At 40.1% G+C, this 12,211-nt stretch overlaps 1 protein-coding gene across 1 annotated transcript in view; it reads right to left on the reverse strand.

The window, feature by feature from the left end:
- The window catches only part of AP2B1 (adaptor related protein complex 2 subunit beta 1), a 457,689-nt gene that overhangs the window by 365,057 nt on the left and 80,421 nt on the right, over positions 1-12,211 (reverse strand). Inside the window, exons 10-11 of the mRNA XM_053707425.1 lie at positions 6,506-6,621; positions 4,971-5,136 (exon numbers count right to left, since the gene is read on the reverse strand). Of these exons, the coding sequence (XP_053563400.1) occupies positions 4,971-5,136; positions 6,506-6,621 (282 nt within the window). The remainder of the gene's footprint in view (positions 1-4,970; positions 5,137-6,505; positions 6,622-12,211) is intronic.

Raw genomic sequence — 12,211 nt, forward strand, 5'->3', positions numbered from 1 at the left:
TGAAATCTCCCCATTGGGGGTAATCTTTGAAGTCCAGAAGATATCCCTGGGAAACAATTTCTAAAGCCCAGGAATCGTGAACATCTCTTGCCCAAGCCTGAGCGAAGAGAGAGAGTCTGCCCCCTACTAGATCCAGTCCCGGATCGGGGCTACCCCTTCATGCTTTCTTGGAGGCAGCTGCAGGCTTCTTGGCCTGTTTACCCTTGTTCCATGCCTGATTAGGTCTCCAGGCTGACTTGGATTGAGCAAAATTCCCCTCTTGCTTTGCAGCAGGGGAAGCTGAAGCGGGACCACTCTTGAAGTTCCGAAAGGAACGAAAATTATTTTGTTTGGTCTTGATTTTATTTGTTTTATCCTGAGGGAGGGTATGGCCCTTCCCTACAGTGATGTCTGAAATAATTTCCTTCAGTTCAGGCCCGAATAGGGTCTTACTTTTGAAAGGGATGGTCAAAAGCTTTGATTTTGAGGACACATCAGCTGACCAGGACTTAAGCCATAACGCTCTACGCACTAAAATGGCAAATCCTGATTTTTTTGCCGCTAATTTAGCCAATTGAAAAGCAGCATCAGTAATGAAAGAATTAGCCAGCTTAAGAGTCTTAATTCTATCCAGAATATCATCTAATGGGGTCTCCCCCTGGAGAGCCTCTTCTAAAGCCTTGAACCAAAAAGCAGCTGCAGTAGTTACAGGAACAATGCATGCAATAGGTTGGAGAAGAAAACCTTGATGAACAAAAAATTTCTTTAGGAGACCCTCTAATTTTTTAGCCATAGGATCTTTGAAAGCACAACTGTCTTCAATAGGTATAGTTGTACGCTTAGCTAGTGTAGAAATAGCTCCCTCTACCTTAGGGACCGTGTGCCACGAGTCCCGCATGGTGTCAGATATGGGAAACATTTTCTTAAAAGTAGAAGGGGGAGCGAACAGTATACCTGGTCTATCCCACTCCTTAGAAACAATATCCGCAATCCTCTTAGGGACTGGAAAAACATCAGTGTAAACAGGAACCTCTAAGTATTTGTCCATTTTACACAACTTCTCTGGAACCACAATAGGGTCACAATCGTCCAGAGTCGCCAATACCTCCCTGAGCAACAAGCGGAGGTGTTCTAGCTTGAATTTAAAGGCCATCATATCAGAGTCTGTCTGAGGGAGCGTCTTTCCTGAATCAGAAATCTCTCCCTCAGATAGCAAATCCCGTACCCCTACTCCAGAACATTGTGAGGGTATATCGGATACGGCTACTAAAGCGTCAGAAAGCTCAGCATTTGTTCTTAACCCAAAGCTATCACGCTTCCCTTGCAACCCAGGCAGTTTAGATAAAACCTCTGTGAGGGTAGAATTCATAATTGCCGCCATGTCTTGTAAGGTAAAATGAATTAGATGCACTAGAAGTACTTTGCGTCGCTTGTGCGGGCACTTGGGGAGAACTAGATGGCATAACCTCATTTCTTTCTGTCTGAGAATCCTCTAGCGCTACATTTTTAAGTGCTACAATATGCTCTTTAAAATTTATAGACATATCAGTACAAGTGGGACACATTCTAAGAGGGGGTTCCACAATGGCTTCTAAACATATTGAACAAGGAGTTTCCTTGATGTCAGACATGTTTAACAGGCTAGTAATGAGACAAACAAGCTTGGAAAACACTTTATTCAATGTAAAACAACAATTTCAAAAAAACGGTACTGTGCCATTAAGAGAAAAAAATATGTACACGTTCTGCAAAACTGCTTACAAATGCACCAAACCCTTCAAATTTTTTACAGTATATGTAGTAAGCCCTAGTAAGTTTGCACCACCAGTAAAAAATGAAATTAACCCCTTAATACCAAAACCGGATTGACAAGAGTAAAAAAAACGGAATAAATACAGTCAGCACCTTGCCACAGCTCTGCTGTGGCGCCTACCTGCCCTTAGGGGTTGAATTTGAGGTAATAAAGCTTCGTTTTGGCCCCAAAACCGCTTCAGGACCCTCCAGTGTTGCAGCTTGCTGTCCAAAATGAATAAAAACTGTGCATCTAAGGCGTGAAATTAGGCCCCACCCACCTCTTACACGATGTCTGTTGGGCCTTAAAGTGACACCTCAAGTGTTAAAAACAGCCATGTGGGATGTAAATCCCAAAAATAAGACAAATCAACCCTCTCAATAAAAAGTCCCAAAACGTTTAATCCAATTTCTGTAAAAAATGTTTGCTCTATTATATAAGTGTCAACCAGCAGAGTAACTTAGCCCTTATGTAAGCTTGAAATACTACCAAAGTGATTGATTACAGCTTACCCTTCCCCTCATGGGGATAATGTCAGCCCTTTTCTGGAAATATCACAGTCTTTCTAGAAAAAAATGACTGAACATACCTCAGTGCAGAATAGCCTGCAAAACCGTTCCTCAACTGAAGTTTCCTGTACTCCTCAGCCTCTGTGGGAACAGCAATGGATCTTAGTTACAAATGCTAAGATCATCATCCTCTAGGCAGAAATCTTCATCTTTTTTCTGCTTGAGAGTAAATAGTACACACCGGTACCATTTAAAATAACAAACACTCGCTTGAAGAAAATAAAACTAATATTTTGTCACCAAAATCACTTTACCCTTCCTTATTGCTTAGAGCCGGCAAAGAGAATGAATGGGGGGTGGAGTTAGGGGAGGAGCTATATAGACAGCTCTGCTGTGGGTGCTCTCTTTGCCACTTCCTGTTGGGAAGGAGAATATCCCACAAGTATTGGATGAATCCGTGGACTCGATACATCTTGCAAGAGAAATAAATCTCCCTCTAAGCTCAAAGAATACATGTGCTATATAAGCTAGCACAAATAAGTTGGCCAAGGTATTCCTAAAGGACTCCACCATGAGATACAAATGCCCCCAAAACGTATATCAAAAAGCTTTTAACCTAGTACTGAGAATGTTATCAGTAGAAGGTTTTTAAAGCATTTCCTGAAGTAAAGGCTAAATAAGTGCCAAAAAAAAGAATATCTTTATCCCCTTTAAATAAAAGGATACAGATCAGCTTGATGCCTAATACTCTTATATGACCCTCATGAAAAAATCGGTACTGAAGAGGGGAACTTCAAGGTCCTAATCAGGAAACCCTAAAATAAAATAACAAACAATCTTGCACATCTTCATTCTTCATTTACCGCCAGCGGAGGCAAAGACAAGACTGATTACCATAGAGGTGGGAGGGTTTATATAGAGATCTGAGGCTTGGGAATCTATGCCTCCTCCTAGTGGCAGGAAAGGTAATTCCCAGGAGTAATGGATTATGGACTCTTATCACCTATATGAAATAAATATACTGCAGAGGATACTTGCGGATATACCAGCAACCCCTCAGGTAGAGGCTAAGAGACAGGGTGCCCGCGATGCTTGAGGGCAATTATGGCTGATAGATTTACCCCTGAGAGTACTGACATGCCATAATTGAGGTATTCCTTTACCCCTACTTCACTCATAATCTTGGAGGAATGATCCTGAAGTCTTCCCCAAGTGAAGATGGAAGAGGGGTACTGGATCTCAAGTCAGGTATGAGCTCCCAAGATATGATTAGATAGAAAATAATAAAATCTTGCTTGCATTGCACACTTCTCTCAACCTCTTTCCTTGGAGGCCAAGAACAAACTCAGTGGGGAAGGGAGGGGAGGTTGGAGGGGCTAAAGCTCTTGTGAGGGTTTATGATCTCCTTCTAGTAGTAGGAAATATATCCCATATGTTCTAGACACTGATGGACTCTCTTCATCATACAAAAATATATTATTATATGCTTATTGTTACTTAATAAAGTTGTTATATTCACAAAAGTATATAAATTATGTTGCTGCACAATCATTTGCTTGGAGGTATGCCCAGAAGTAAATAGGTTGTTTTTGTTACCATATATAATTATACAATCTTATTACTGTTATAACAGTTTGCAAGAATAGAATTTCTTGTTTGTATTGCAAATCTACTTCCTGCATATGCGGGAAAGATCCTAAAGCTTTAATTCAGCAACCATTGTTTTTATGTTTAAAATGCCCCCCAGGTTTTAAATAGCTAGATCCAACTATAATTAGTTGGTTTTGTGACCATTATTATAACATAGATTAATGTGTTTATCTTATTGTCAACGTATATATAGGAATCATGCAATAAGTAACATTTCCATCACAAAGATATTTGTATTCGCATCAGTTTTAACAGCTCTATTACTGCCAGTTTTGAACCAGTTAAAAGTTACTATTGGTGCATGATTTAAAAATATTAAATTAAAAAGGGACAGTAAAGTCATAATTAGACATTCATGGTTTAGACAGAGCATGCAATTTTAAACAACTTTCCAATTTACTTCTACTATTTCATTTGCTTCCTTCTCTTGTTATCTTTTGCAGAAAGGTTTATCTAGGAAAGCTCCGGAGCAGCAAAGAACCTAGGTTCTAGATGCTGATTAGTGTCATATATATATATATATATATATATATATATATATATACATACACATACATACATACACACACACACACACACATATATACATGCAGATTGTCATTGGCTAACTCATGTGTTCCATTAGAAACCAGTAGTGCATTGCTTCCCCTTCAACAAATGCTACCAAGAGAATGAAGCAAATTTGATAATAGAAGTAAACTGGAAAGTTGATTAAAATTGTATGTTCTACATAAATAATGAAAGAAACATTTTGGGTTTCGTGTCCCTTTAAGGCTCCCAATAACCCTCTCACCAGAACCTTCCTCTGAAGAATTATATATGGCACAGTCAGGATTTGGCTGACCAAGAATATGTCTTTAGAAAGATCTTAGTGATACTAAAAGAAAATGGACGTTTTTAAATTTGCTAATTGAATTCCATTTTGACTGAATTGAGTATAAAATTTCCAGTGTTGTCTCCATGACAATTTTATAAATACATTTTAATGTATTATTTTATTTTAGTCTTGCATTACAATTGGTCACTGTGTTGTTGGTTACCTGTGTGCTCTCATCATGGAATCCCTCCAAGAAGCTCTCCAAGAGCTCATCTGCATTGTCAATGCGCTCTGCATATTCTCCCACTATCCAGATCATGGCAGCTCTTGCATCTGGCTCATCCAGTGAATCCAGATTCTCACAAAGAGTAGCAATAATACTCTCATACCTGCAACAAGAAAAGCTGTCAGACCCTAGCGTATAAAGAAATTATACAGCATTTTGTCTCCATTACTCCTCTCTACTAAAACCACTCTGCTGTTCTGCTCTCTTGACAGAGGATGAAGTACAAGGGTCTACTTTCCTGTCACACTTGCTTCTCAAAACCTGTACCTTGAACCCAATCCTTTTAGAACTCCTCACATATCCATCTTTTACTCTAACTTCAATCTTCATCCGCTCTCTTTCCATCATTAGATTCCCATAACTCCATCAAACAAGCAATTATCGCTCTTATTCTGCAAAATTCCTCCCCTGACCCAAATTGATCCTCTAACTACAACTCTATAGCACTTATTCCATTAGCCTTAAAATTACTGGAAAGCCTACTGTACAACTACCTAGCCAATTTTCTAATTTTAACCATTTACTAGATGGTTTGCAATCTGGCTTTTGTCCACTTTGCACTACTAAAATAGCACTCACAAACGTCAATTACCACCTAACTGCTGCAAAAAATGAAGAACACATTGCCACGGCTCTCTGTTCTCCTCATTTTTTTGGTCTTCATGCCAGAGTCCATATGTCACCTGTTCCTTCATAATTACACCTCCTGAGATTTCACCAACTTCTAAAGCCATTGTCTTGGAGATATACTTAACTCTGTTATCACTTTCGTCCCTTATATTCAACAACTTTCTAGTCACAAACACCAACATATCTCCAGAATCCTTTACAACACCAGAAACGAGAGACACTAATTCACTGCATTATTTTATACCTTAATAATAGATATTTTATTCCCCATCCAATAAAGTTTAAATGCGTAAAGTTTCGTAAACCATTAAAATAATAAGCTCATTTTATCCTATAATATTTTTCTTCACCCTACCCTCCCTATACACAAACTGCCCTCAGCCAAGGAATCCCTTGACCTCTCGACTCCAATAATCCACTTAGATTGTACATTAACATCAAATCAGATGTTGACTACTTCTGAATCAGTATATTAATGTTTGGTTTTTCATATTGGAGTTTCTGGAATTTGAAGTTATGCTTCCAGTGATTGCTACAATAGGGAAATTTCCCCTTACATATCCTATCAATACCACTGCATTACAGTCATTATAAAGTGCAATGTAGTAGAACTTCTACATAACAATATTATGCATAATAATGATCCCGGCATGCAGTGTCGTCATTATATAAGCAAGCGCAAACACTGGGCCTTAAGGAATAATGTACACAGCGGTTTAAAAACCCATATGAAATCCACACAGATATAGTAAAGCTGCTCAAAGGAAAAGTGTTAAAACATGCAAGTAAGACATAAGTTTTAAAACAAGTAAGTAAGACATAAGTGTTAAGTTAAGACATACTTGTTGGGGTACTTGCGGAAGATGTCTCTAATAACAACAATAGCTTCTTGTACTACGTAGTTAACTTTTGTCTGGATAAGGTCAAGAAGGGTGCTCACACAGCGTTCAGCTGATTGCTAAAGAGAAGAAAAATGCATTACTCAACTAACATATGAAATGGGTAAGTGCATAATCAAACCACTGTAAACACTGGCATATGCAAATATTTCAATAACGCAAATCTTAAAAAGGGATAATGTAATGTGGTTAAAGACATAGTTAAAGGGAGATTGTCCTGTAAAATTTGTTTCCCCTTAATGTGTTCTCAATTACTTGATATATCAGCTGCAGAGTATTTAATGTACAGAAAAAAATACCTGTAGGTTTATTTTTGTATGTGAAATTGATAGTTTGGCAAACCAGCTATTAGATATTGAAATGTTAATTATGTATGGGAGGGTCAAAAAGCAAAACCGCCTAGTTCAGATAAAATAAATATCTCTTGCTCCCATCCCCACTGAAAGGTTGCCTTCTCCTGCTTCCCTCAGTTTACATAGCCTTTCATTAAAGGGACACGGTACACTAGCTTTTCCTTTGCATAAATGTCTTGTAGATGATCCATTTATATAGCCCAGTGTTTTTCAACCAGTGTGCCGTGAGATCCTCAGGTGTGCCACGGCAGACTGACAACAGTGTGACATATTTTTTAAACTTTGCTTGTTTTTTACTCCCAGTGCAGGGGTAGTTTGTAGGAGGCATGGCATAACAGCACAATACATACAGTAATACAGTATGCGTGTGTATGAGTATATATATATATATATATATATATATATATACATACATATATATATACATATATATATATATATATATGCTGTATTAGGCTACAATGTGTGATTTTTTAAACATTTTGGGATGGTGGTGTGCCACAGAATTTTTTAATGTAAAAAAGTGTGCCACAGCAAAAAAAGGTTAAAAATCACTGATATAGCCCATCTGGGAGTGTTTTTGTAACAGTGTATAGTTTTGCTTATTTTTTTAAGAACATTGTGCTGATTTTGAGACTCCTAATCAAGCCCCAAAGTATCAGATGTTGTTTAAGCCCCAAAGTATCAGATGAAGACCAAGTCTACAGACTCCTGCTTGCTCCTGTTTGTGTAATGGGTCTTTTCATATGCAGGGGAGGGTCTGCTCTTCCAGCTTTCTCAGCCCCTTTCAGTGGGTGTCCCAGTCTAAACTCATCAACAGTGCTAAACTGGGAGCTCCTAAGAAAGTTTTTAAAAGATTTTATACTGGATTTGTAGATCAGTATCTGTGCATATCCTTCTTTTTAGTAATGTCTATTACATGCAGTTATATGAAAATTGGTGTATACTGTCCCTTTAAAAAGGTAAACGTTGGGGGAGGAGTCAACTGCCAAGCTGAATGGCAGCACTTTTCAGAGGCTCCGCAAAATTGATGAAGGAAAGGTTGACAACCTAATCTAATTTGGCATAAATTTAACTTATTTGGCTAACACAATAGAGGGGACACAAACTACAGCTGCCCTATCGCCAATATTACTTATATAAAGATCACGCTCGAGAAGTAAGCAGAGCAGTTGTGATACAACACAGAGCGCAAGTGAATCCAGTACAGCCGACTCGCCTTGCAATTGCCCGCTCACTATAACCTTACCGCAGGAGCGGCATCTGACCCCAGGAGATCGATCACTCTGTACCCCGGAGGAGCGGAGCTCCACTTTAAGGCCGCCGCAACAACTTTGGATTTAGCCGGAAGAGGTGAAGCTTTGTATACACAGAGCACCGCAGAGCGGAACATCGAGACAAGGTGAGAATCCGGTACAGGTGACCCGGAGCCGGGCTACTCACCCATACACGGCCGATAAGCTGATCGGGAGATATCCGAACCTGAGGCTGACTGGGTGAGCTGCGACATTTGAGGCGGAGAGTAGTGGCGCGAAAAGCCGCCATCTTGGCTACAACCCGACAGGCCCTGCGCGCACCACGGAGCTCCCGGGACCAGCTGATCCATCTCCAACAGCAAACAGTGAGGCGGTGAGTGGAGGCTGGGGAGAGGTGCAGCCATTCATACCGGAGCACGCTGAAAGTAAGTCCAATTACATAAACAGTGTGGATAAATTTACAGGGAGTGCAGAATTATTAGGCAATTTGTATTTTTGAGGATTAATTTTATTATTGAACAACAACCATGTTCTCAATGAACCCAAAAAACTCATTAATATCAAAGCTGAATAGTTTTGGAAGTAGTTTTTAGTTTGTTTTTAGTTATAGCTATTTTAGGGGGATATCTGTGTGTGCAGGTGACTATTACTGTGCATAATTATTAGGCAACTTAACAAAAAACAAATATATACCCATTTCAATTATTTATTTTTACCAGTGAAACCAATATAACATCTCAACATTCACAAATATACATTTCTGACATTCAAAAACAAAACAAAAACAAATCAGTGACCAATATAGCCACCTTTCTTTGCAAGGACACTCAAAAGCCTGCCATCCATGGATTCTGTCAGTGTTTTGATCTGTTCACCATCAACATTGCGTGCAGCAGCAACCACAGCCTCCCAGACACTGTTCAGAGAGGTGTACTGTTTTCCCTCCTTGTAAATCTCACATTTGATGATGGACCACAGGTTCTCAATGGGGTTCAGATCAGGTGAACAAGGAGGCCATGTCATTAGATTTTCTTCTTTTATACCCTTTCTTGCCAGCCACGCTGTGGAATACTTGGACACGTGTGATGGAGCATTGTCCTGCATGAAAATCATGTTTTTCTTGAAGGATGCAGACTTCTTCCTGTACCACTGCTTGAAGGTGTCTTCCAGAAACTGGCAGTAGGACTGGGAGTTGAGCTTGACTCCATCCTCAACCCGAAAAGGCCCCACAAGCTCATCTTTGATGATACCAGCCCAAACCAGTACTCCACCTCCACCTTGCTGGCGTCTGAGTCGGACTGGAGCTCTCTGCCCTTTACCAATCCAGCCACGGGCCCATCCATCTTGCCCATCAAGACTCACTCTCATTTCATCAGTCCATAAAACCTTAGAAAAATCAGTCTTGAGATATTTCTTGGCCCAGTCTTGACGTTTCAGCTTGTGTGTCTTGTTCAGTGGTGGTCATCTTTCAGCCTTTCTTACCTTGGCCATGTCTCTGAGTATTGCACACCTTGTGCTTTTGGGCACTCCAGTGATGTTGCAGCTCTGAAATATGGCCAAATTGGTGGCAAGTGGCATCTTGGCAGCTGCACGCTTGACTTTTCTCCGTTCATGGGCAGTTATTTTGCGCCTTGGTTTTTCCACACGCTTCTTGTGACCCTGTTGACTATTTTGAATGAAACGCTTGATTGTTCGATGATCACGCTTCAGAAGCTTTGCAATTTTAAGAGTGCTGCATCCCTCTGCAAGATATCTCACTATTTTTGACTTTTCTGAGCCTGTCAAGTCCTTCTTTTGACCCATTTTGCCAAAGGAAAGGAAGTTGCCTAATAATTATGCACACCTGATATAGGGTTTTGATGTCATTAGACCACACCCCTTCTCATTACAGAGATGCACATCACCTAATATGCTTAATTGGTAGTAGGCTTTCGAGCCTATACAGCTTGGAGTAAGACAACATGCATAAAGAGGATGATGTGGTCAAAATACTAATTTGCCTAATAATTCTGCACTCCCTGTAATTGTGGGACAGACAAATCAACTCATATCAAAAATATATAATAAGCAACGTAATAGACTGGACTTGGGGTCACCAAACCTAGAGTCAATTTATATAAAGGTCATATTGGTGCTTGCGACACTGCAGCTGCTATAAACATTTATATCTTAGCAAGGACCATTGCTGCAAAAACCAGCACAGTTTTGCGGACCTCTGTGGAGGAGATTGTCCAATAGTCCTAAAGTAAAGACCACTAAAAAAAGGAGCAGACAATACTCTTTAATCTAAAATGTAAGCAAACCCTCAAATTATACTGGGAAAGATGATGCTTTAGCGCTTTAAAGAAACAAATCTAGACCATTATCAACATGATATAGAAACATAGATTTGGCCTCTTGTTAGATGCAATTTATCAGCTACTGCCTGCCTGAATAACTATATTAGAAGAAACAATAGGTTGCCTCTTACACCACTGGTGTTTTCACAACATAGTACCTATAAGTAAACCGAATATCTATCTTATATATATTTCTTCATCTACAAGATGTCTTCTAAAAGATCAACTAAAGGGGAGAAAACAACAAAATCATCAGCCATGTATACATTTTTTAAAACCTCCCAAACAAGTAAACAACCCCCAGACACCGAGGCGGATGAGGAATCCGACACTGAATCTCATCAGCTAACACATGACAATAATGTGAAAAGAAGGAATCAGGAGTCCCGGTAACTTGTAAATGAATCCAAAGGCTTTATTAGTTTAAAACAAAACAAAAAGCAACAGCTCTTGTGTTACAGAGTTTTCAAAGCTGCAGCTCAGGGTAGTGGTCACAGCTTCTGACGCGTTTCAGCCTTGTCCGCCGTAGTCCAAAAGCCTTTGGATTCATTTACAAGTTACCGGGACTCCTGATTCCTTCTTTTCACATTACTGCTAACCAGTAAGGAGTCTCCGATACAGCCCTCAAACCTGTACACCCGGGGCCACCACAGAGGATACACGGAGCGTCAACAGGAAGGTGACGTCACACGCTCCGGACGGGCACACGCAAACCAACGGAACCACAGGCAGCGAGTGACTCGAGGAAAGGAGAAAGCGGCACGGCCGGATTCCTGCAGCAAGCGGTTGATTTGACTCCCCCAGGACCGAGTCCTCCAGCGCTGGTGAATGTGAGTGAAACCCTGAGCGGTTGAATTTAGAGTTTGCTAAGTGTGCATATCAGCACAATTATCAGCCCTAGACTGAACTGTGAATTGTGGGATTTGAACAGTGATATACCTGTGATGGCTCAAGTACTCAGAGGCAATACATGCGGATAGGAGTAAAACAAACTTTGCTCATTAACACATGACAATAGCCCACTAACAAAAGCTGACCTCAAAAACCTAGTGTCCAAACAAGACATTGCTGATAACTTTGAGAAATTATGGGAAAAAATCGACTCCATACACTCATCCGTGACCAGCAGCCTATCTGAAATCAAATCTGACCTCTTTGAGATGGGTAAAAGAATAGAGACACTGGAAGATCAAAAGGATGCTATGGTGGACCAAATGGATGATATGGAGCAAACCATGTCTACGCAACAACAACTACTAGAAGACTTCCAAGATAAAATGGAAGATTTGGAGAACAGGAGCAGGAGGAATAACATCCGCCTCAAAGGAGTCCCAGAAGAAATCACTCCTACGGAAATCCCTGCATACCTTACCCAGCTCTTCACTCAAATCACAAACTCTCCAGCAGAATATATCTTTCACATTGAGAGAGCACATAGGGCGTTAAAGCCTAAACCTAAACCAGGCCTACCGCCGAGAGACATCATAATCAGACTAACATTTTTTCCAGATAAAGACAAAATCCTACAAGCCGCAAGAAAACACCCGACCTTCAAATATCAAGGAAATATTATCCAATTCTACCAAGAACTGAGTGTGAGAACCCTACGCCCTCTTACCACTATACTCAGAAAACACCAAATACAATATAGATGGGGGTTCCCATTTGCCTTACATATAATAAAAGACTCTAAGACGATAA

This window comes from Bombina bombina, chromosome 3 (assembly GCF_027579735.1).
Source record: "Bombina bombina isolate aBomBom1 chromosome 3, aBomBom1.pri, whole genome shotgun sequence".
NCBI classification, from domain to species: Eukaryota; Metazoa; Chordata; class Amphibia; order Anura; family Bombinatoridae; genus Bombina; species Bombina bombina.